Genomic DNA, 27,233 nt, shown 5'->3' on the forward strand with positions numbered 1-27,233 from the left:
TCCCCACCAAGATTACTCCTCCCACCACAGTACTAATTATTACCACAATCCTGTTATTATCAGAATCCTGGTCATTTTTATCAGTCAGGGGTCTTCTGTAATAATATCGTCTCTAAATAATAGTATGTACATATATATATATTGACTTTTTAGGTGATGCTGTGATCACAAGCTGAACAGCAGTGCTGTAAGCTCATGCTGCATGCACCAGCCTTGGTGGCTCACACAGAACTGAGGCTTTCACAACCAGATATGTTACCCCATGATTTTTTTTCTAGGTGGTGTCTGTTTACTATTGGCTGTGGCTGGACTACAGCTGCCCCTATCCCTTGCAGGGCATTTAAAATCGTGCGCTAGACCCTCAATTGTATATGTATGTATTGCGTGGTTTTGGTAAAGTTACTTCCATCGTATATGTATGTATTGCGCGGTTTAATGGTTAAGGTAGTCAACATAACCCAAGTCTTGTCTAGCCCATATCATCCTGTTTCACAAGGATCTCTAGAACGTAGTCATCAAACAATCATATCACTCTTGAGAAAGTTTTGCATTAGTACAGAGAAAGATTGGGATAAACAATCAGACCTTATCATGTGCATTTTCAGAAGTCTTCCAAACGAGTCCCTTAGCGTATCTCCTCATGAGATGCTCTACGGTAATAAGTGTCATAGCCCACTCAAAGCATTTAAGGATTCATTAACGTCAAACACCTTCAGTGGTTCTCATTATATGTCTCAGTTTCTTAAAAACTTGACACACACTCTTGAACAGGTAAATCAATTTGCCAGTGCTAATTTATCAGAATCCCAATGTAAAATGAAAGCACATTTTGGCCAGAATACTAAAGTATGAAAATTTAATGTAGAAGACTTCGTCCTGGAATATTTTTCTATCCCAAGCTCTCCCTTCAAGAGTAAATTTTTAGGTCCTTACCACATCAAAGAATGCAGGAAGAACCATAACTACATTCTAGAGACTCCTGATCGGCGGGCGCAAGACTCAACTCTTACCACATCAATCTACTCAAGATCTACCAAGGTAATCCTCCACTTGTATTGATGGCTGTTTCCACTTTTACGAATATGCATTCCAACAGTGATACATACCCTGCTGCTTCTCCTGAATGCAATGACTCTAACCCCAGTGATCTCTAACTGTGAAATTCTGAACCATCTTCCCAAGTACAGTGGCACCTCAACTTACGATTGCTCCTACTTACGATAATTTCGAGTTGCGATGTAAATTTCATCGAAAAATGCGACTCGACATCCGATGATGTCGTCGACTTACGATATTTGTTGGTACACGATCGGGTCGACCTAGTGCGTGGTTCACAGTCACGCGGCGGACCTGCCTCAGTTTACTACAGCTGCCCGCTTAGTGAGAATCGCGCCTATAAGAAATTTTGCTATTGTGGTGAATTTTTGCATTTTGAACATTAATTATTATATATCACACCATGAGTCCCAGGAAAGTCAGTGGTAAGGCTCAACATATGAGATCCCATGTAAGGATGACCATAGAGCAGAAACAAGAGATCATTCGTAAATATGAAGATGGTGTGCGGGTTGTTGGACTGGCTAGGCAGTACAACAAATCTCAGTCAACGATATCCACCATACTGGCTAAGAAAAAGGACATTATGGGTGCTAAAGTGATGCATCATTACAGACAAATGTTAAAACGAAGGGAAAAACAAATATCACTTGACAAATTTGTAGTGAGAAAAACAAGCACTGAACCACAACCAGGTCCTAATGGTATTCAGGCAAAACGTAGGAGAGAGAGTACCCCAGAGAAAACATCACTGCTTGATGTGATAATGGAAGGGGACTCCCCTTCCAAACAGTAACAACTCTCCTCCTCTCCCCCTCATCACCATCTTCCATATGCCATCAAGAGCCCTCCATAAAGGTAAGATAAACTTAGGTACTGTATTGTAGTACAGTACAGTATTGTAGTTAGAAAAAAACATTGTATTCAATATAAAATGTATTTATATGTTAATATTTTGGAGGGTGGGAAACGGATTAATTCAAATCCGTTTATTTCTTATGGGAAAAATCGCTTCGACTTACGATATTTTGACTTACAATCTGTCTCTGGGAACGGATTAGCATCGTAAATCGAGGCCCCATTGTACTCACAGCACTCTACTAACAGTGCTCCTATGACCCAACTAATCTCTTCTCATAAAGGCTCGTTCCAAGACACTCCTCAGGAATGTACTTTAGTGCGCCACGACATCAAGCTGCTTCCCAAAACGATGCCCATTTGTCAGCCATACTACCGCATCAGTTCACAGAAGAGGGAAGCCATGTTTGCTGAAGTACAGTACCTCCTCAGCAATGGAGTAGCTACACCTTGTGAGTCCCCTTGGACCTCACCCTGTATATATTGGTGCCCAAACCACACAGCAAGGTAAGACTGTGCACTGATTACCGCAAATTAAACTGTCATAGTTAAGGGTTCTTACCCCTTGCCTCGCATCAACGACATACTAGATGCCATTGATAACGCTATATTCTTGTCTCAAATAGATCTCTTAAAGGGCTATTACCAAATCAGTCTTACAGTGCGTGCTAAGGACATCTCTGCTTTCGGCACTTCTTTTGGCCTCTTTAGATATGAGCGACTGCCTTTTGGACTCTGCAATTCCCAGCAACCTTCTAGCGAGCTGTCAACATTGTCATCCAAGACCTTGACGATACCTATACCTACCTTGATGACACCTATGTAGCAGCCAACACCTGGGAAGAACATCTACACTAGCTACGTCTGTTCTACAAGCTTCTCCAGGCTGGTCTCATCATTAATTTGGGCAAGTCCACTTTTGCCAAAGATAAAGTGTGCTATCTTGATCATATCATTAGCAGTGGAAGCATAGCACATCTAGACACTCACCTTCAAGCCATCCAACAATATCTACAGTCTACTTCACATAAACAACTTATGCATTTCTTAGGCCTAGCCTCATATTATCGTCGCTTCTGCAAGAACTTTAGCACTGTTGCCACACCTCTAATCAACCTTACCAACCCTAAAAGTTAGTACATTTGGACCACCTCCCAATCCATTGCTTTTGAACAACTGAAAACCTTACTTTGTACTAATCCCCTTCTCGCCTCGCTAGATGTAACACGACCCTTCAGCCTTAATGTCGATGCCAGCAGCTCCAGCATTATTGGTGTCCTGATGCAACAACAAGAGGGAGAAGTCTTGCCAGTCAGCTACTACAACTACAAGCTGAAACCTCACCAGCATAATTATAATACTATAGAGAAGGAGCTACTCACCATCGTACTGTGCTTGCAACATTATGAACCCTATCTTCATGGACCCCCAACTCATTACCATCTACTCTGATCATAATTCTCTTCGGTTCCTGCAACATGCCCAGTTCTCCACCCAACGCTTACTCCGTTGGTCCTTGTACCTGCTAAACAACAATCTCAAGATCTTCTACATCAAAAGCTTGGACAATATAGTCGCAGATGCACTCTCCCGAGTCCATGAAATAGAACCTCCCACTTCCAATCTGCTACAAGCATCAGCATCTCAGGTAATAGTAAGAGGCTTTATGGAAGAGCTGTCACATAATTCCCCTGCATAGCCATGGAAAGTTGCCTCTTCCTACCACCCTCAACATCTTCATGCTACAATCACTCTCTATGGCAGCATAAACCAGACAGCCACCCCAGACAGATGTCTGGATACCCTCTACCCTGGGTCATCTTACCAAGCCCCGTGAGCCCATGCCAGATGTGTTCGCCAGTGACCTGTTTAACACCTGCTAACTGCTTGTTATCTCACCAGCTTCTAGTCAACAGTTGTGTTGCCACCAGACGTGATATCACCAGAGGGCGTATATAGAGCCCTGTTGTTGGCATAAGGAAGCAGTCTCTGTCTGGTGCTCCTGGGAATTCATCATGACTCCTCTTCAGGTGCTGCTCGCTTCCTGCTTCGTCGTGTGACAGTGGTCGAGGTGAATTTATATAAATATGTTGATAGTCACCACTTTGTTATAATGTTAATCCTAATCTTTTGCTTTTGTTTTTTTCTATAGTGTATGAGCCAAGTAAGTACAGGTACATGTGTTTATGCTTATTATTATTAAGATTCAAGTACAGTGGTACCTCGGATTACAAGTGTTCCTGTTTATGAGTTTTTCAGGTTACGAGCAGCATTTGCTCGGAAAATTTACATTGGAATACGAGGGTGTTGATACACGTAAAGGCTGACCTAGCACGTGGTGGCACGGCGATCACCCGTCAGTTTACAAGAGCTTTGCGCCCAGTGACTATCCCACCTGAATTCTTCACAAGGATTTACAGTTTTTTGTCAGATTTTTGGCTATTTGAGCATAAAAGTTGTTATTATATATCTCGCCATGGGTCCCAAGAAAGCCAGTGGTAAGGTTCAACCTAAGAAAATAGTTGTGAGTAGAGGCAGTAGAGGATGTACCTTCCTCATTAAGAAAATGTGTGAAGTATGGGAAGAACTGCAAAGTTTTGTTGAAAAAACTCACCCAGATAAAGCTGTAGCAGGCTGTTGCATTGACCTTTTAAATGACAATGTGATGTCTTACTACAGACAAGTGTTGCAAAGAAGGGAAAAACAATCTTTAATGGATCGTTTTGCTATGAGAAAATTGAGCAGTTAGCCACAATCAGGACCTAGTGGTAGGCCTGCAAAACATGCCAGAGAGTGCACTCCCGAAAAATCTTTACTGCCTGATGTTATAATGGAAGGGGACTCCCCTTCCAAACAGTAACACCTCTCCTCCTCCCCCCACCTTCTCACTATCTTCCATACACCAACAGGAGTCATCAGCAAGGGTAATAACTTGAACATACTTTTATAGTGTAGATTTGGATGAATTAGGTATAAAATTTAGTTTGAAGTGAAGCTTTTGGGTAGTCAGAAACAGATTAATTCATTTCCCATTATTTCTTATGGGGAAATTAGCTTCTGCTTGTGAGTTTTCGGGTTATGAGCTGTCTCCAGGAACGGATTAAACTCTTAAACTGAGGTACCCCTGTAAATTGTATTGTTCATCTGTTTATTGTTTACTCCTGCTGGCAACTTTCACATCGCAAGGGCAAACAGCATTTTTTTTTTACTTTTTTTTTTTGTGAGAGGAACATTCCACCTGCCCAGTATATGCTGCGCTACCGACACACGTCACAGCGTGGTTTATAATACTCTCATCTTTGTTAGTGATGTATATGACAAAAAGGGTTGGACCCAAAATGAACCCCTGTGGTATGCCACTCACCACATTTCTCCAGTTAGATTCATTCCCATTTAGCATGACCTTTTGTTTTCTTTGTTTTAACCATTGTTTTATCCATTCCAATATTCTACCATTTATTCCACGAGCCTGTAATTTACTTGCCAGTCTTTCATGTTGCACCTTATTTTGGTTTTAGCAAAATCCAAGTATACTATGTCCATTGGAAGTCCTTTGTCTGAGTAGCTAGTTACCATTTCCAAAAATGTGAACAGGTTTGTAAGACAGGATCTATTTTTAACAAACCCATATTGCATTGAGTTTACAATGTGAGGTCATACATGAGCCATTCATGGAACATATTGTTCAAGAAATGAACATATATACTGCCAAAATCATTAGAACATAGGCTTATTACCACATTCCACAAGAGAGAAATTCCAGAGGTAAGTGAGGGAATAGCTAACCAGGAACCACTGGAAGAGTTTGAGATTACCAGTGGGGAAGTAAGGAAGTGTTTACTAGAGTTGGACGTGACGAAGGCTATAGGCCCAGATGGAATCTCCCCTTGGGTTCTAAAGGAAGGAGCAAGAGAACTGAGCCTACCACTCTCCATAGTGTATAACAAATCACTGGCAACAGGGGAACTGCCAGATATTTGGAAAGCAGCTAACGTAGTCCCGATATACAAGAAAGGGGATAGACAGGAGGCACTGAACTACAGGCCAGTGTCCCTAACCTGCATACCATGCAAGCTGATGGAGAAGATTGTGCGAAAAAAACTAGTGGAGCATCTGGAGCGAAGGAACTTTGTAACACAGCATCAACATGGGTTCAGGGATGGCAGGTCCTGCCTCACAGGGTTACTTGAATTCTACGACCAGGCAACAAAAATAAGGCAAGAAAGAGAAGGGTGGGCAGACTGCATATTTTTGGATTGTCAGAAAGCCTTTGATACAGTGCCACACAAGAGGCTAGTGCGAAAGTTGGAGATGCAGGCTGGAGTGAGAGGGAAGGTACTCCGGTGGATAGAGGAATACCTAAGCAACAGGAGACAACGAGTCTGTGTGAGGGGTGAAGTCTCAGATTGGCGAGACGTCACAAGTGGAGTCCCGCAGGGGTCAGTCCTCGGACCTATACTGTTTCTGGTATATGTAAATGATCTCCCAGAGGGTATAGATTCGTTCCTCTCAATGTTTGCCGACGATGCAAAAATTATGAGGAGGATTGAAACAGAGGATGATAGTAGGAGGCTACAAGATGACCTGGATAGACTGAGTGAATGGTCCAACAAATGGCTGTTGAAGTTCAACCCGAGTAAATGCAAAGTAATGAAACTAGGCAGTGGAAACAGGAGGCCAGGCACAGGATACAGAATAGGAGATGAAGTACTTAATGAAACAGACAGAGAGAAAGATCTAGGAGTTGATATCACACCAAACCTGTCTCCTGAAGCCCACATAAAGAGAATAACGTCTGCGGCATATGCGAGGCTGGCTAACATCAGAACGGCGTTCAGGAACCTGTGTAAGGAATCATTCAGAATCTTGTACACCACATATGTAAGACCAATCCTGGAGTATGCGGCCCCAGCATGGAGCCCGTACCTTGTCAAGCACAAGACGAAGCTGGAAAAAGTCCAAAGGTATGCTACTAGACTAGTCCCAGAACTAAGAGGCATGAGTTATGAGGAAAGGCTGCGGGAAATGCACCTCACGACACTGGAAGACAGAAGAGTAAGGGGAGACATGATCACAACCTACAAAATCCTCAGGGGAATCGACCGGGTAAACAAGGACGAACTTTTCAACACTGGTGGGACGCGAACAAGGGGACACAGGTGGAAGCTGAGTACCCAAATGAGCCACAGAGACGTTAGAAAGAACTTTTTCAGTGTCAGAGTAGTTAGCAAATGGAATGCATTAGGAAGTGATGTGGTGGAGGCTGACTCCATTCACAGTTTCAAATGTAGATATGATAGAGCCCAATAGGCTCAGGAATCTGTACACCAGTTGATTGACGGTTGAGAGGCGGGACCAAAGAGCCAGAGCTCAACCCCCGCAAGCACAATTAGGTGAGTACATTCACAATTGTATGTATTCAATGGTAACCACTGCCCCAAAACTATGTGTGTTTCTTGCACTTTGTATGCTTATGAAACCTTCTGTGAAACACATCATCCAGGACAATTGGAACAAAGACTGTGGTCCCAACACCTGGTTTTGGAAAATACATGTCTTGCACCAGGTTTCTGCTAATTCTCAGATGTATTCATTGTGAAAATAGTGAAAACCATGACCCCAAGATTGTAGATGGTGAGGCACATCTTAACACTTTCGCCCGGGCATTATAAACCAAGATAATCCGTTTACTGTCGGTAATGCCGGGGATGAGGCAGCATTGCGTCATCCACTTTAAATAATCGCCAAAAATCAGGTTTTTATCCGATTTTTTTGGGACTGGTTTTAAAATGCGTGCCGATGTCTTCCCATTTTCTTTGTTGCGCCTCGTGGCCCGCAGGCGGCTCGGCACACGCCATCGGCCCATTGTTTTCGCCCACTGTTGTGACCGATGTCGCCTCCCCTCGCATCTCAAACGTGTGAACATTTCGGCTATTTTCCGTGGCTATATTTCTTACTGCGGATTTAGAAACTATCTACGCTTACTCCACGATAGATAGTGATCATGAACAAAGCCCTTCCAGGAAGAAAATTGCGAAAGAAAGGCTTGAAAAGGGCGGGAATTGGGAGTGTAGCTGGAAGGCGTCTGAGCGCTCACTCGCGGCTAACGCGTGGCCCATCTTCAACTCGTCGGCGGTTGGAGCGTGACCAGGTTTTTTATTTTATATGCTGATGTTCCTCTAGAGAATTCTATTGCGAAACCATTGAGACCAAAATGAAAGACCTAGGACGAAAATTGAGGTGACCAGAGTGAAAATAGTGAAAACATTTTATCGCGTTTGCGCGCTCCTGGGTAACTCGTTCGCACTTTCTCTTTTTGCTGCGGGTAATTAGCCAGGCTTTTGGAGTTTATATGCATTTAGTGCTGTAGAGAATTCTATTGCGAACACAATGAAACCAAATTTAATATCGTAGGACGAGAATTAAGGTGACAAAGTTGAAGAGAGTATACACTTTTCAGAATTTACGCGCGCTCCCGTGACACCCTGGGACCCAAATCGCACAGTTGAGGGGTGGCTTGCGGGGTACGCCAAAGTGTTAAATGAAATGAATGGGAAGTACAAAGATTACTACAGAAGGTCAGAAGCTAGTGATTGATGAATTCCTTGTGCTTTTCAAAGGATGTCTTGCCTTCAAGCAATATATCCCATCCAAATAACACAGATTTGAACTCAAATTCATTGTTCTCTGTGATTGTGAAACAGAAATGGTCACTGACATGATTTAATATGCTGGTAGTGACACAGACATTCTAAATAATAATCTTTATGGTTTCTCAGGAAGTGTAGTAAAGACATTGATGGCACCATTGCTGAACAAGGGCCACATTTTATATATAGAAAATTATTATACTAGTTCCTTAATCACTAGATTTCTGCATGAACATAGAACTGGAGTGTGTGGTACAGTAAAGTCACAAAGTAGGGAAATGCAAGTATTTAAAGAAAATATTGTAGAAGGTGAGGGTCAGATAAAGTGTGAGAAAACACTTACAGTGCAATGGAAAGACAGACATGAAGTGAATATTCTGACAACCATTTGAAGTGGCAAGGTCAACAGAGCAACAAAAGAAGCAGTATATAAACCAGATTGTGTCGTTGACTATAACACAAACATAAGCTTGGTTGTTAAGTGTGACATGATGATTGGCACTGTCAAGTGTGTACATAAAACTCTAAATTGGACCAAGATAATGATTTTCTGAGGGGGGTCTCATTGGCTTCCCTCAGAAAAAAGAGAGAGAGAGAGAGAGAGAGAGAGAGAGAGAGAGAGAGAGAGAGAGAGAGAGAGAGAGAGAGAGAGAGAGAGAGAGAGAGAGAGAGAGAGACAGAGAGAGAGACAGAGAGAGAGAGAGAGAGAGACAGAGAGAGAGAGAGAGAGAGAGAGAGAGAGAGAGAGAGAGAGAGAGAGAGAGAGAGAGAGAGAGAGAGAGAGAGACAGAGAGAGAGAGACAGAGAGAGAGAGACAGAGAGAGAGAGAGAGAGAGAGAGAGAGAGAGAGAGAGAGAGAGAGAGAGAGAGAGAGAGAGAGAGAGAGACAGAGAGAGAGAGAGAGAGAGAGAGAGAGAGAGAGAGAGAGAGAGAGAGAGAGAGAGAGAGAGAGAGAGAGAGAGAGAGAGAGAGAGAGACAGAGAGAGAGAGAGACAGAGAGAGAGACAGAGAGAGAGAGAGAGAGAGAGAGAGAGAGAGAGAGAGAGAGAGAGAGAGAGAGAGAGAGAGAGAGAGAGAGAGAGAGAGAGACAGAGAGAGAGAGAGAGAGAGAGAGAGAGAGACAGAGAGAGAGAGAGAGAGAGAGAGAGAGAGAGAGAGAGACAGAGAGAGAGAGAGAGACAGAGAGAGAGAGAGAGACAGAGAGAGAGAGAGAGAGAGAGAGAGAGAGAGAGAGAGAGAGATAGAGAGAGAGAGACAGAGAGAGAGAGAGAGAGACAGAGAGAGAGAGAGACAGAGAGAGAGAGAGAGAGAGAGAGAGAGAGAGAGAGAGAGAGAGAGAGAGAGAGAGAGAGAGAGAGAGAGAGAGAGAGAGAGAGAGAGACAGAGAGAGAGAGAGAGAGAGACAGAGAGAGAGAGAGACAGAGAGAGAGAGACAGAGAGAGAGAGACAGAGAGAGAGAGAGAGACAGAGAGAGAGAGAGAGAGACAGAGAGAGAGAGAGAGAGAGACAGAGAGAGAGAGAGACAGAGAGAGACAGAGAGAGAGAGAGAGAGAGAGAGAGAGAGAGAGAGAGAGAGAGAGAGAGAGAGAGAGAGAGAGAGAGAGAGAGAGAGAGAGAGAGAGAGAGAGAGAGAGAGACAGAGAGAGAGACAGAGAGAGAGACAGAGAGAGAGAGAGAGAGAGAGAGAGAGAGAGAGAGAGAGAGAGAGAGAGAGAGAGAGAGAGAGAGAGAGAGAGAGAGAGAGAGAGAGACAGAGAGAGAGAGAGAGAGAGAGACAGAGAGAGAGAGAGACAGAGAGAGAGAGAGAGAGACAGAGAGAGAGAGAGAGAGAGAGAGAGAGAGACAGAGAGAGAGAGAGAGAGACAGAGAGAGAGAGAGAGAGACAGAGAGAGAGAGAGAGAGACAGAGAGAGAGAGAGAGAGAGAGAGAGAGAGAGAGAGAGAGAGAGAGAGAGAGAGAGAGAGAGAGAGAGAGAGAGAGAGAGAGAGAGAGAGAGAGAGAGAGACAGAGAGAGAGAGAGAGAGACAGAGAGAGAGAGAGAGAGAGAGAGAGAGAGAGAGAGAGAGAGAGAGACAGAGAGAGAGAGAGAGACAGAGAGAGAGAGACAGAGAGAGAGAGAGAGAGAGAGAGAGAGAGAGAGAGAGAGAGAGACAGAGAGAGAGAGAGAGAGACAGAGAGAGAGAGAGAGAGAGAGACAGAGAGAGAGAGAGAGACAGAGAGAGAGAGAGAGAGACAGAGAGAGAGAGAGAGAGAGAGAGAGACAGAGAGAGAGAGAGAAACAGAGAGAGAGAGACAGAGAGAGAGAGAGAGAGAGAGAGAGAGAGAGAGAGAGAGAGAGAGAGAGAGAGACAGAGAGAGAGAGACAGATAGACAGAGAGAGAGAGAGAGAGAGAGAGAGAGACAGACAGACAGACAGAGAGAGACAGATAGACAGAGATAGACTAGACAGAGAGAGACAGACAGACAGAGACAGACAGACAGACAGACAGAGACAGACAGATAGACAGACAGAAAGAGACAGACAGACAGACAGACAGACAGACAGACAGACAGACAGACAGACAGACAGACAGACGAGTGTTCATGTAACAGAAAAAAAATGACAGCTCTTATGCTTAGGGATATAAATAGAATATGAAGGTACAGTACTGGAGCACTCAAGTGATTCAATCACATATTACATGATACTATACAAATGGCAAATAAACTGTTAAAATTTCAACATAGATTTATTATTGTTTACAAGAATCATAAACAAATGTAAACTAATATATCAAGGATGTGATTTAACACACAGGCTACACCCAAACTAATTTCAGACCATACACATAATGGCCAAAGTTAATTCACAACACTTAAGATATAGATGACCTATCTTGAAGCAAATACTGTAATCACAGCTTTTTTTTAAATTTAAGTTTGTTTGATTTATCTACTGTTCACAAATTTTAAGTAGTTTTAATACTGTTATAATTTTCCCAGATCCAAAAGGGGCGGCTGCAAGCTTAGTGCTCCAGCTTCACAGGCAGGTTTATGTCGCTGCACCGGTGTACTCCAGTCCATTTACACCCCTAACAAAAAGAGAAACAAAGTGAGAGGAACAAAGAGAATAAAGAAAGCAGAGAAAGAGCACAAAAAATGGCAAACGGAAACAAAGAGAGCAAAGATAAACAAGACAGCAAAGAGCAGGAGATTAAAATCAAGACAGAGATGAAACGAAGGAGAGAGGTATAAAAGGAAAGGAGCAAATAATGAAACAAGATTGAAGAAACATCCAATACTTATGTGTATGTAGCACTCTGAAATATTTGAAAATATTAAGGTGCAATAAAAATGCTTAAATGTAATATTTAAAGGTTAAATATTTAAAGGTTTCTGTTTCCTTAACTGATGACTGGCAATAAAATGAGATAAAACAAATGCACTATGTTTCTTGTATATGATGAAAATATATATGCACACTTAAACAAGTATATATAAAAATACATACTGTACCTTGATCTTCACAGCAATGAAATTTCTTTGATGACTGAAGCACTTGATGAACTAGAGACATTATTTCTTTGCACTCTGGCACAAAGAAATAATCAGAGATCAATCTTGTTATCTCAATGACAGTCATCTGTGGGTTGTTGCGGAGTATACTCTCAACACAAAGGGCTCGAATTTCGGAGCTTTGTAACTGCAGTCCTCTGTATGCCCACATCTTTCGTATGTCCAGGACTCCCAGCCATTGAATATAATTGTGCATTGCTTTTGAATCATCTGAAAGATATTGTTAGCATTTATACAATACTGTATTGTTATTTTTGTTTTAAGATGTACTGTACATGACAATTTATTTAATATTAAGTATTATTATATACATTGATGGAAATGGGTATATATGCAGGTTATGGTGTCAGCCCATCCTCCGAATAGACAGTACGTTTTAATACTAAACATAATAAGTACAATCCCGACTATCGGCATAGTGCATAAATACACTTAATCGCCAGCATCGCACCAAAATATTATGAATATTAGAGTTTACCTGAAAAGCTTTATAGAAAACCCTGACCAACCTAACCTTAAAAGTGTAGGAGGACAAGCATGTAAATAGCATTTATTGCTTCTTAATTACAATTACAGTAGTACTTAACCTATTGCTATATTGATATTACAATTTTATAAAATTAATAAAACAAAATTAAAGTCTTTCAATAAATTATAAAGTAACTCAGGATATTTTAAAATTTTGTACAATATCTCTATTGTTTCATAAAACTGAAAAAGAAATTCTTTATATTTAAAACTTGTGTATATAGAATTGAACATGAAAATTTCAATCTAAAAATTTTGAGTGTATTAACACAAAATTAAGAGAATATATGGGGAGGTAAATGTAACAGCACAATTAGGTGTATTTATGTACTATGCAGACAGTCAGGAATGTACTTATTACATTTAGTATTAAAACGTACTGTCTATTCGAAGGAAGGGTTGATGGTGTATACCTACTTTTCAATTTTCATTTTTGATGTTCAATTTCTGTACCAAAGGTAACATTTATTAGCTATCCTTTGTCAAGTTTTTATCAATTAAAATTACTTCTTCATTTGTAATAATTCTGGATGGGCCCCCCCTTGTAATCCCTGAGCATAAATCTTGGATACAGCCAACAAGACGCTGTTCACAGATGTTCCTCAATGCCACAGAAGTGTGGTGCATGGTGTTAATGTGGCAGGAGTGACACCAGTGAAGCAAAACCACTACAAGGTCAGCCCAGAAAAGCATAAAGCAATGAGGAAGTTGAATATCTGCTGGCAAATGAGTTGGCCAAGGTCAGTGACAATAAGTGGTGTTTGCCCTGCCTATAAGGAAGAGTGACGGTCCATACCATTTTTGTACTCAATAAAGAAGGATGAATGCCTCCACTGTCACTGACTCACACCCCATTCCTCAGATCAGTGACTGTGTGGACCAAGTAGGTAGTGCTATGTTTGCATCCAGTAGAGTTGCTGCAGGGTTTTTACTAGGTAGCATTGATAAAATGGCCAAGAGAATATCGGTGTTCTTGACACTGGATAGCCTGTATCAGTACAAGTGTTGCCATTCTGTTTAACCAATCTGCTGCACCTCTGTTACATATGACAAGCGCCTTGTGTGCAGAAAAATAATTTCCCCAATTTGTTTTTCTTATGTTGCTAAAATGCTTTCTCTGATCACTGGAAACTAAAAAAAAAATTGTATGTGACATAATTTGCCCATGATGGGATGAGGAAGTCTGGGAAATATTCACACACTGACATGCCAGTGATGGTGTGCTCAAGCCGAGCAGTGTGGCGGGCACTGCCAGAAATACATTTTTACATAATTATTTAAATATCTTTGAATAGTTTTCTATCTAGTTTTTGCAGTAATATTATTCAATAGTATGTAATTTTAGGAATTTATATGCAGCATTTGCCGGCATATAAGATGCACTTTTCTTAATTTTAAATGTATAAAAAAATTCCCCTGCGTCTAATGTGGCTACATTACAGATGTGAGACCGAGCACCATACGATAGGGGAGCCTAATGAGTCTACTGGGTAAATTTGCTAGGCACAATAATCACTACTAATAATAAAAAATTGAAAACAAGCTGAGTTATCACAAACTTATGAAAAATTGCTTACAATATACGTTGGCAGTTACAAAGGAAGCTTACATCATCTCACCATCTTACCTAGCATACATAACCCACACCTGATAGATGTCATACATTATTTATCCCTTGTGTTGCTAAGGGCTATTTGGCCATTGTCACCCACAGGCACATAACAAAAAATAAAAAATTAAATTTTCCTTCTAAACCTGTTAATTTGTGTGCTCTGATCATGGAAAAAAATAATAAAAAAATCGTAAGTGGCATATTTTGCTTGCTATAGGGCAGGCAAGTCTGGCAAAAAAGAGGCGCCGACTCATCATGCATCCCAGGCGGTCTGCTCCGCCCCAACTGTCAAGCAGAAGTGGCCACAAAGAGATAATTACCTAATTATTTCAATGTCTCTGATTGATGTTTCTTAGTTTTTTTTCTGTAATATTATTCAAGTGTGTAGTGTGATTATTTATATAATAAAATGTGTGAATCATCACTGTACTCAAAATTATGGTGTGCATATTGTTGATTCAATTATTATGTTCATCAAACAGTGAACAAATACTTTGTTGGTTATTACACTATATACACAGGTTATATATAAGTATCTGCATGTTTTGTTCACCATAACAAACCACTAAGTTGGTATTATGAGTCAAAAAGCAACGAGGTGTGACCACCACACACCAGCCAGCCACTCGCTGTCACTCACTCCCTCAACATCTCACTCGCCCACATTCTCCTCCCACCATACTGTTTTTGCTTTTATTTACTATATACAGACGTTATATATAATTATCTACATGTTTTGTTCACCACAACTGTACAACTAAGCTGATATAGTTAGTTCAGGCACTATGAGACATCGATACACTCACAGTCAGCTGGCGGCTGCCTCCCTCACACATTCAATGTCAGACGCACAAAAATTTCTCCCCCAACAATAATGTTTGTGGTGTTATTACACTATATACAGATGTTATATATAAGTGTCTACATGTTTTGTTCACCACAACTGTACAACTAAACTGATAAGTTAGTTCAGGCACTAGGAGATGTTGCTACACATAGTCAGCTGGCGGCTGCCTCCCTCACACATTCAAGGTCAGACACACTAAAATTTCTCCCCCAACAATACTGTTTGTGGTGTTATTACCCTAAATACACACAATATATATACAGTGGTACCTCGCATAACGAATTTAATCCGTTCCATGTTCGTCATGCGAAACGGACGTCATACAAAACGAGTGTCTCCCATGTAACCAGTGTGATGCACTGTGTTTATTGTGAAATTTCCCTAGTGTGCATGACATCAAATGTTCCCCAAAATATAATTTTTCTTTGTAAAATGATAAATTACCGTCCCTGAACATGTCTATGTAAAGATAATTACCAAATTCCACTTACTTTGGCTGTGAGGGCGTGGACAAGGTGCGCTGTGACGTCATCAGGGGCTGGTCGCCCGAGTGTGAAGCTCCCAGACACGGTCGCGCAGGCCATTCAAGCACCGCGTGTTGCCACAAATATATTTTCAAATATTTTTCCTATGCATTTCCAATGCGGTTTTATTTGTTTCTTTTATCGTATATGATGCATATTTGTGACCTTTACAATATGTATACAGTAGAATGTTCATAATTTTCCATGAAACTGTGATACATGTGTCAGTAATGTGTCCACAATAAATGTTTATTGTCACAATATTACGTGGTAAAAATTCACTAATATTACAATATGTACAGTTTCACATACTATTTACACAGTAACACACTGTATTACACACTCAGTACTTTGGAGGTGCATAATAGTCAACGAAGTAGTCCATGGTACACAGCGCGACTTAGCTCTCCTTGCACCAGCTACAGATAGATTTTTGTTTCCTGTTTCATCGTTCTGTGTGCTTGCAAATAATGCACTCGCGTGCACCCTTGGGTTTAGTACTTGTAGGTGGTATGTAGCCAAGCTTGTAAAGCATAAAGTAGTATTGAAACGATTATAGGAAAAGCTCAATTTGTAAGGTAGTCTTGAAAAGATCGCTTTGTAAGGTCCCACACAGGAAGAGATTCAGCTAGCCTCAAAGAGTGTCCATCAGTCAGGAAGAGATTCAGCTAGCCTCAAAGAGTGTCCATCAGTCAGGAAAAGATTTAGGTATTCTTAAAAATATCAATGAACACCTCCACCATGGAAGCCGCTAACACTGTTCATCTATGCTACTTGTATCAGATGCATCATCACTGAACGCAGAAAACGATTCATCTATGTATCATCTATATACATTAGAGATGGCAAGGGTGGGGCTCAGAGCTACACCTGGATACGCTCGCTGTATCATCCTCATAGGTGCTGTATCACAGGCATCCGACCGTTGTGTTAAGCCCTTATTGCGCCTAGCTTCACCAATGTTATGACCCTTATGTTCTTCAAACAATAGGGTCTGAATTGCACTGACTGAGTACAGTCTTTCAACACCGTGTGGGACAGGTGTTTGAGAGCCAGAGGCACGTGTGCTACAAATGGTTGCTCACGCACTACTAACCCAGCCAGCAGCCCTTGTCTTTCATATTCGTTATAGCAAAAGGTTCGTTCAGTGTTTGTTGGGTAGGCTGCTCCATTATGACAATCTTTCTTTGTTTCAAATGTGTTCCATTTGTTTTGTATTTATCACTTACGTCTCAATAATGGAGCAGCCTACCCGACAAACACTGAACGAACCTTTATGACATTTGTCCATTTTCCAAATTGTTTCAACAGTTTTTATTTTTTTATTTTTTTTTTTTTAAGAAACATGGAGCAGTCGACCTGTAGACCACCGAACGAACCTTTTTGACATTTGTACTGGTTTTCAAAATTCTTCATTTTTTTTATTATTTACGTTTTTTGTATGTAAGAAACATGGAGCAGCCTACCTGCCGACCACCGAACGAACCTTTTGCTATAAGACAAATGAAAAATAAATATTGAACACATTTGAAGAAAGGAAAATGTCATAATGGTTTATTCAGTGTATGTAAGGTAGGCTTCTCCATTATTGAGACGTAAATGACAAATAAAAAACAAATGGAACACATTTGAAACAAAGAAAGATTGTTATAATGGAGCAGCCTACCTGCCGAACACCGAACGAACTTTTTTGACATTTGTTGTATATCAGATATTTCAATTCTTTTTTCCTACAAAAACGTCAATGCTTTGCAACATCTCAGCAGTCACCCTTTTATATCCCAGCATCATTAGCATCTTTAAACAAGAACAACATAATTTATGTGCATCGTCGGAGGCGTCTAAGAATGTGCAAGCAGCAGCGCGACCCCACCATGTGGTGTTGACGTTACTCAAACCAGCGTTCGTCATACGGGACGATTTGACGCCGATCGGGCCGTTCGTTACCCAAAATATTCGTCTTTTGGGGCAATCGTTATGCGAGGTACCACTGTATAAGTATTTACATGTTTTGTTTACAATAACTGTTCAACTAAGCTTGTATAGTGCCCAAAGAGCATAGTTGCCACCCCGGTCACATGACAAATCATGCAGATGTCGCCACCTTCCTCACCAAAATGGCTTCTCCCCCACACTCCTTTTGCTGTTATTACACTGTATGTACACATTATATATAAGTATCTACATTTGTGTTCACCATAACGAACCACTATGTTGGTATGCTGAGTGGCAGTGGAAGCCAGTGGCAGCCAGTGGCAGCCCGCCACGGTTGTCACTTCCTCCCTCCCTCACCTCACCTGACTCGTCACCATTCTCCTCCCACCATCACTGTTTAGGTTTTATTCTCTATATACAGACATTATATATAAGTATCTGCATGTTTCGTTCACCTTAGCAAACAACTAAGCTGGTATAGTGAGTCCAGACAGTAAAAGGTGGTCACAGAGAGTCAGCAGACAATGCTACCTCCCTCCCCACCAAGATTATTCCTCCCACTACAGCGCTAATTATCACAACAATCCTGCTATTATCAGAATCCTGGTAATTTTTATCACAGTCAGGGGTCTTCTGTAATATTATCATCACTAAATAAATAGCATGAACATATATATTATGGCATTTTTAGGCGATGCTGTGGGTCACAAGCTGAACAGCAGTGCTGTGAGCTCATACTGCGTGCGCCAGCCATGGTGGCTCACTGTTACGGCCCTCTCGGGTCGCAATCGGGTTCTTTCTCTGATGTTGTTAGAGGTAGGGTATCCGGCCCCAAGCTAGTAGTGGCTTTCAAGGGATGTGATCCGTAACGCAAGTAAATTAAAGGGGAAGGGAAATAAAGGCAAAAACTTAATAATATAATAATTACCGTCACCATAATATATAAAAGGTTACACAAAGGGGGGGGGGGTTAAACACTATTATATACAACGTAGTCTTCCTCTGAAGACTCTGGACATTCACGGTGCTCAACAAGGCTAAGCTCTTAGTCCTCTTGTGGCCTTACGATGGATCCTTCGATTCTCTTGAGTTTACCCTGGCCACAGGCCAGCCAAATCACAGTTCCACTGGGGGCACCGTCGTGGAGGCCGTCAACCACAAATCCAGCCGGTAGCTGGCAGGTTCCAAATCAGCAACGCTGGTTAGGCCACTCCACGATCGATACTAAGGTCGCGAGCCCTAGTCAGGAGCCTCGTGTGATCCCACAGGTCACTCTCCTTTCCACAACACCCCAGTGGTTAAGCATCTCCACCAGTCAGTCCCAGGTATGACAATCCCTCAACTGCCACTTCACAGGCAGGCTAACACCACAGTGTTCATCCGGGGGGCGACTCACAGCTGCTGCAGCAAATACTTGGAGACAAGACGGCTGCCTTGGGTAGACTGATCCAACTTCCATTACAGCAGTCCCAGGTCGACTCTGTAATCAGACACGTCATCAGTAATAGGGACACTCTAGGGCACCTCACTTACAGGCTTAGACACAAACGCCCGACGTATCCACTCCATAGATGGCGTTGCTGTCTAAGCTCCACCTCACCAGAGGTCAGCAGCGGCTGTGTTATGAGCTGATCAGGACGGGAAACTAGCCCTTGTGGCTGGTATTTCCTGTCCTCACTTGATGGCGCCGTCCATTTGGAGGGGGTTTCGGGAGCTGACCCACAGATGGCGCGGTCGTCACTGCTCCGTGCTCGGACGTTGGGCTCGGGTCCGTAACACTCACTCAGTACTGAGGCCCTCACACCCGAGAATTTGGCCCACGATTTTTTTAAAAATTGGCGTCTGTTTACAAGAGCCCTGATGAAGGCAAGGTGAACCCCGTGAATCCACATGCTGTTTAATTCTTGCATAGTACTCCATCGCGTCATATGACGCGATGTGCAATTTATTGTAAGTTACTCAACCCTTCATATGACGTGTTGCGCAGTTTAAGGGTTAACGACAATGTTAGCTTTAACAACTTTGATGCGCAGAGTTTATTGTGACATGCCTCTCTGTAATTACCTAAGTGTAGTTACAGGATGAGAGCTACACTCATGGTGTCCCATCTACCCAGCACTCTTTGTCATATAATGCTTTGAAACTACTAATGGTTTTGGCCTCCACCACCTTCTCACTTAACTTGTTCCAACCGTCTATCACTCTGTTGACGAAAGTGAATTTTCTAATATTTCTTCGCCATCATTATATCATTTAGTTTAAATCTATGACCTCTTGTTCTTGAAGTTCCAGGTCTCGGGAAATCTTCCCTGTCGATTTTATCAATTCCTGTTACTATTTTGTATGTAGTGATCATATCGTCTCTTTTTCTTCTATCTTCTAGTTTTTGCTTATTTGATGCCTCTAACCTCTCCTCGTAGCTCTTGTCCTTCAGTTCTGGGAGCCACTTAGTGGCATGTCGTTGCACCTTTTCCAGTTTGTTGATGTGCTTCTTAAGATATGGACACCATACAACCGCTGCATATTCTAGCTTTGGCCATACAAAAATTGTGAACAATTTCTTTAGTATATCGCCATCCATGTATTTAAAAGCAATTCTGAAGTTAGAAAACGTGGCATAGGCTCCTCACACAGCATTCTTTATGTGGTCCTAGGGTGATAGTTTTCTATCTAGAACCACCCCTAGATCTCTTTCTTTATCAGAATTCTTTAAAGATTTCTCACATAATTTATAGGTTGTGTGGGGTCTATGTTCTCCTATTGCACATTCCATAACATGGCATTTATTAACATTAAATTCCATTTGCCAAGTGTTGCTCCATATACTTATTTTGTCCAGATCATCTTGAAGGGCATGATAATCATCTAAGTTTCTTATCCTTCCTATTATCTTCGCATCATCAGCAAACATGTTCACATAATTCTGAATAACAACTGGTAGATCATTTATGTAAGCAATAAACATCACTGGTGCAAGAACTGAACCCTGTGGTACTCCACTTGTGACATTTCTCCAGTCCGATACATTGCCTTTGATTACTGCCCTCATTTTTCTATCAGTCAGAAAATTTTTCATCCATGTTAGAAGCTTACCTGTCACCCCTCCAATATTTTCCAGTTTCCAGAACAACCTCTTATGTGGAACTCTGTCAAAAGCCATTTTTAGGGCCAGATAGATGCAGTCAACCCAACCATCTCTTTCCTGTAATATCTCTGTGGCTCGATCATAGACTCTGAGTAAATTCGATTCACAGGATCTTCCAGATCGAAAACCATACTGTCTGTCTGATATTATATCATTTCTCTCCAGGTGTTCTACCCATTTAGTTTTGATTAGTTTTTCTAATACTTTCACTATTACACTTGTCAATGATACAGGTCTATAATTGAGGGGGATTTTCCCTGCTGCTACTTTTGTAGATTGGAACTATGTTAGCCTGTTTCCACATGTCTGCTACGATTCCTGTACACAAGGATGCCTGAAAGATCTGGTAAAGTGGAATGCTGAGCTCAGATGCACATTCTCTCAGAACCCATGGTGAAACTCCATCTGGGCCAACTGCTTTGTTCTTACTGAGCTCCTTTAGCATATTTTCCACTTCATCTCTAGACACCTCTATTCGCTCTACGTTGTTCTCTGGAATTCTTATTGTGTCTGGTTCTCTGAAGATTTCATTTTGTACAAACACACTTTGGAACTTTTCATTTAATGTTTCACACATTTCCTTTTCATTTTCCATGAATCTGTTTCCCATTTTCAACCTCTGGATATTATCCTTTACCTGCAATTTGTTGTTTATGAATTTGTAGAATAGGCCCGGTTCTGTTTTACATTTGTCTGCTATCCCTTTTACAAAATTTCTTTCTGCCTCTCTCCTTACTGACGTATAGTTGTTTCTCGCATCTTTGTATTGCTGGTATGTTCGGGGGTTTGGCCTCTTCCTATACTGATTCCATTTTTGTGTCTTTTGGTCACTGGCCCTCTCACAATTTCTGTTGAACCAATCCTGTTTTTTAGCCCTGCATCTCTGTTTTGGTATGAATGTTTGTGTGCCTTCATCGTATATTTTGCAAAATTTGGCATACATTTCATTTACTTCCCTGCCTAGCAACAAGTCTGTCCAATTACATTCATTAAAAAATTTTGAAGTTCCCCATAGTGACCTCTCCTTAAATCAAGTTTATCAACTGTTTCAATGTTCCCATCTTCTTCTAGATGATATCTTAAAGCATAATCAATGTCTAACAGGACGTGATCACTGTTTCCCAAGGGAGGAAGGTACTGGATGTCAAATATCTCTTCTTCTTTCCTGGTGAATATCTTCTTCCCTCATTCTTGTGGCCTGCTTTATGTGTTGATACAAGAATGTCTCCAGAATGAGGTTCACAAATCTGCATGTCCAAAAGTCCTCCGTTCTTGCTTCATAGGCCTCCCAGTCTATTGCTTTGAAGTTGAAGTCCCTCAGTATCAACAGTCGTGATTTATCTTTATCTACTTGTACAATAATATCTCTCATGACCATTCTGAGGCCCTCTCGTTTGTCATCCAGTTCTTCCTTTGTCCATGTGTTGCTTGCTAGTGGGCTGTAGGCATTTAAAATTATCAGCTTATCATCCTGATTCCAGATCGTCAATGCCATTATGTAAATATCTCGAGGGTTTCCATATATTAACTGTCTTACATTCAGGTGTTCTTTCACCTGAACTGTGTGCATGAAATCAAGTATTCCCAAAAAATTCACTTTTCTTTGTAAAATGGTAAATTCCCTGAATATGTCTATGTAAAAATAAATACCAAATTCCACTTACTTTTGCTGTGGGGATGTGGACAAGGTGTGCTATGACGTCATGACGGCTTGGTCGCCTGTGCGTGAAGCTCCCAGAGGCAGTCGAGCAGGCCATTCAAGCACTACGAGTTGCCACAAATATATTTTCAATTATTTGTTCTATGCATTTCCAATGCAGTTTTATTTGTTTGTTTTTTATCGTATATGATGTATATTTGTGTCCTTTATAATATGTATACAGTAGAACGTTCATAATGTTCCATGGAACTGTGATACATGTGTCAGTAATGTATCCACAATGTTTATTGTTGCAATATTACTTGTTAAAAATTCAATAAAATTACAATATGTACAGTTTCACACACTATTTATACAGTAACACACTGTATTACACACTCAGTATTTCAAAAGTGGGTAATAATCAACAAAGTAGTCCACAGTACACAGCGCGACTTCGCTCTCGTTGCACCAGGGACAGAAAGATTTTCGCTTCCTGTTTCTTCGTTCTGAGTGTTTGCGAATAACGCACTCACGTACACCCTTGGCTTTAGTACTTGTAGGTGGTATGTAGCCAAGCTTTTTAAAGCGTAAGGAGTATTGAAAAGATCTCTTTGTAAGGTCTCTCATAGGAAGAGATTCAGTCATTCTCGGAGAGTGTCAGTCAATCTGGAAGAAATTCAGCCATTCTGGAAGATATTCAGCTATTCTTGAAAATATATATGGAAAACACCACCATGGAAGCTGCTAACGCTATTCATCTATGCTACTTGTATCAGGTGCATCATCACTGAACCCAGAAAACGATTCATCTATGTATCATCTATATAAATTGGAGATGGCGTAGGTGGGCAAGGGTGGCACTCAGAGCTACAACTGGATACGCTTGCTGTATCATCCTCATAGGTGCTGTATCACTTGCATCCGACCTTTGTGTTAGGTCCTTATTGCGCCTAGCTTCATCAATATCATGAACCTTATGTTTTTCAAACAATATGGTCTAAATTTCACCGACAGAGAGCGATCTTTCAACACTGCGTCGGACAGGTTTTTGGGAGCCAGAGGTGCTTGTGCCACCCATGGTTGCTCACTCAGTACTAACCCAGCCAGCAGCCCTAGGACATTCTGTGAATTTTTTCTAAGATGGCTGCCTCTCACTGGAAGTCCCAAGAGTCCATTTTTTTCGTACCACAAGCAGTTTTTCTCAAGCAAAAACAGTATGGTGGGAGGAAGATGTTGACAAGTGACGTGGTGTTGAGGGAGGGAGTGGTGGCGAGTGGGGGTCTGTCTAATTACCCAAAGCTACTCAAAGCTTCCTGACATTACATTAGTAATGAATAAATATGATATATTTATTCATTATAATGTGGGTAGTGCTGAATATAGAACATGGAAAAAAATATTTTTACTCTGAAAAAGTAGCATTTCATAATGAAATTAAACAAAAATAAGCTGCTGGTGATGCGAAAGCTAGTCGGCGATCCAAGCAACAATGTTGTGGAGCAACTTATCCAAGACACATTGTTGCTTGGAGAGTGTTTGCTGGCATATCAGCCTTCTGTACCTACCTAACCTAACCAACATACCCAAACATAACCTAACAAAACCCAACCTAACAAAACCTAACCTAACTAAACCTAACCTATCTAAACCTAACTTAATATAGCCTGTAGGCAACAATATATTTAGGATAAGTCGCTCCACAACATTGCCGCTTGAATCGACGACTTTCTATGGCCTCTCATGCCACTTAGTTTCATCTAATTTCGTTATAAACGTATATTATTTCAGAGTAAAAATAGTTTGTTCATGTTTTCATGTTCTACCTTCAGCACCAATGTTACAGTGAGTAAATATATCATATTTCTTCATTACTTACGTAATGCTAGGAAGCTTTGGGTAGCTTTGAGTAGATTTAGGTAGCTTTGGGTAATTAGACAGACTGGCGAGTGGCTGGTGCTGGACACTTCTGGCTGCTTTTTGACTCAGCATACCAACTTAGTGGTTCGTTATGGTGAATACAAATGTAGATACTAATATATAATGTGTAAATATAGTGTAATAACAGCAAAAGGAGTGTTGGGAGAAACCATTTTAGTGAGGGTGGTGGTGTCATCTGCATGACATGTCATGCTGTGTAAGGGTGGCCACTATGCTCTTTGGGCACTATACCAGCTTAGTTGAACAGTTATGGTGAACAAAATACATAGATACTTATATATAACATCTGTATATAGTGAATAAAAGCAAAAACAGTATGGTGGGAGGAGGATGTTGGCGAGTGAGGTATTGTTGAGCGAGGGAGTGGTGGTGAATGGCTGGCTGGCTGGTGTGTGGTGGCCACTCCTTGTTTTTTGACTCACAATACCAAACTTAGTGGTTTGTTATGGTGAACAAAACGTGCAGATTCTTATATATAACATTTGTATATAGTGTAATAACCACAAAACTATTTGTTTATTGTTTTATGAACATAAAAATTGAATCACTAATACTGTATGCACATCATAATTTTGAGTATAGCGATGATTCACACATTTTATTATATAAATATATCACACTACCCACTATTGAATGTTATTACTGCAAAAAATCTTAGAAAAAATCAATCTGAGACATTGAAATAATTAAGTAATATCCTCTTTGTGGCAACTTCCACCTGACAGCTGTGTCAAAGCAGACCTCTTCTGGCGCCTGCTCTGTCAACGCTCTTCTCTAGGAGGAGCCCCGTCGACCTCCCCGGAGCTATACAGGCTGCTATGCTAATGTCAGACTTTGGCATCAGTCATGTGTATGGAGTTCTGTGGGCCTACCGGGGACCACGAGCCAGAACCTGCGTGGCCCCCCTCAGAGAGGCATGGGGAGCAATGGCCTATAGAAACCCCCGTGTGGTTTGAAGAATTCTATGTCTGCCATTGACCGGATCGGGCACCCAGAAAGATAAGCATCCCAAAACAAACCCCTATTCTGATTAAAATTGCTACCTAATTCTGAATTAGTGGATTAGTGGATAGAACTCCCCAAAAAGATACGAGCAAACTAGCATGACGTCACATGTCACCGCGCCGCTGTCTGCGCAGCCGGGGAGAGGGGGAGCCCCAGACCCTCACGCCAGCAATCCACACCTCAGTTCTTCGGCTGATGCTGTAGACATCAGTTGTGTGCTCCAGCTCCAGTGGTTGTTTCAGCACTGTACCTAGAGTGTGGTGTCTGTCTTCTAGGTGATGCGTGAGCCAGGAGTGAGTCTCCAGTACTCAGGCTGTATGCGCCTATGGTTCCCTTCCCTAGGTGCCCTGTAAGTACTACTCTTGGGGCTTGGGGTTACCTTCCACAAGTTCCTTGGGGTCCTGCTTCTGCTAGGCCGTTTACTGCTTGGTTTTCGGCCGCCCTTTGTGTGATAGGGAGTTTTGTCTCCCTTGTTCGCCTTAGGGTAAGGGGCAGTTTGCACTGGTAGGAGCACAGGGTACTGTGCAGCTTATTTTCACCAATCATAGCGGCCGGCTCTGTTCTGCCTGGGTACGCTGTACTACTGCGGGGTTTTCTTTTTCTTTTTGTTTGTCTACCTGGTGGGGGGGGGGGTCTGCCTTTGGTCCTTTCCCCCTTTTTGTACTGAGCTCTCTTCTTCCGGTGGTTCCCCCTGCTAGGTCCCCGTGAGTGCACACGTCCCGGGGTTCAGTTTTTATAAAGTTTTTTGGTAGACATGGGTGCCGGTTAACAGTACCCTGCCTGGGATTACCTGAGCGCGAGTCCTCTTATAGTAAACGCTCAGGACCCTGGGAAACCCCTAGGGGTAGCGTGGGCCCGATGGATGTGGCCCCGGAGTCCCCCCCCCTAACTTTGTGCGAGTTCGAGGGTTGCTTTGTCCCCTTGTCTCAGAGTGACTCTCACAGTTTTGTCTCCATCTGCTGCCTGTGGGGTTGGTGACCACAACTTGTGGTCACCAACTTGTGACCATAGCTTGTGACATTCGTACGTTAGCGGCTCTTGCTGCCGTTTTTGGCAACGTGGCCTGGTTTGACATTCGGGCGCTGGGTTTTTGGCGGTCGGACAGGGTCCTGGCTGCTCATGGTCTCGTACTCGTTCCTGGGCCTAGTCGGGCTTGTGTCGCCTTGGGTTGGCAGTTGCAGCCAGTTGTCTCGGTTTTGAGTAGTGGAGCATGCAGCGACTTCCTCCCGGATGTGTCCCTCCCGGATGTGTCCCTCTGTGGGTAGTTAGCTCCGGGGAGCCAACAGGGCTCCCCCCCCCCCAGAAAATCAGCATTGAATGTAATGAAAACGCCATTTTCTGGGTGTGACCCGGAGGCTCCCCGGCATCCCTCCCTCCTTCCGGTCGGTGGTTTTCGGGTTTTCTTGACATCCAGCCTCAGAACTGAGGTGTGGTTTTCGGGTTTTCTTGACATCCAGCCTCAGAACTGAGGTGTGGATTGCTGGTGTGGGGGTCTGGGGCTCCCCCTTCCCCCTCCCGGGGAGGGGGGGAACTGCGCAGACAGCGGCGCAGTGACGTGTGATGTCATGCTAGTTTGCTTGTATCTTTTTGGGGAGTTCTATCCACTAGTTCGGCATTAGGTATCAATTTTAACCAGAATAGGGGTTTGTTTTGGGACGCTTACCTTTCTGGGTGCCCAATCCAGTCGATGGCAGACATAGAATGCTTCCAATCACACGGGGGTTTCTACAGGCTATTGCTCCCCCTTGCCTCTCTGAGGGGGCCAGGTTCTGGCTCGTGGTCCCCGGTAGGCCCACAGAACTCCTCCATACACTTGACTGATGCCAAAGTCTGACATTAGCATATCAGCCTGTATTGCTCCGGGGAGCCTCTGGGTCACACCCAGAAAATGGCATTTCATTATATTCAACACTGTTTTTTTGCCAGACTTCCCCGCCC

The 27,233-nt window shown here is 42.2% G+C and overlaps 1 protein-coding gene across 1 annotated transcript in view; it reads right to left on the reverse strand.

Annotated features, from left to right (window-relative positions):
• Positions 1-27,233, reverse strand: part of LOC123767374 (streptococcal hemagglutinin) — a 137,079-nt gene that overhangs the window by 67,033 nt on the left and 42,813 nt on the right. The window contains exon 3 of the mRNA XM_045757032.2: positions 12,060-12,329. Coding sequence (XP_045612988.2) covers positions 12,060-12,329 — 270 coding nt within the window. The remainder of the gene's footprint in view (positions 1-12,059; positions 12,330-27,233) is intronic.

The sequence above is a fragment of the Procambarus clarkii genome, chromosome 74 (genome assembly GCF_040958095.1).
Source record: "Procambarus clarkii isolate CNS0578487 chromosome 74, FALCON_Pclarkii_2.0, whole genome shotgun sequence".
Classification (NCBI taxonomy): Eukaryota; Metazoa; Arthropoda; class Malacostraca; order Decapoda; family Cambaridae; genus Procambarus; species Procambarus clarkii.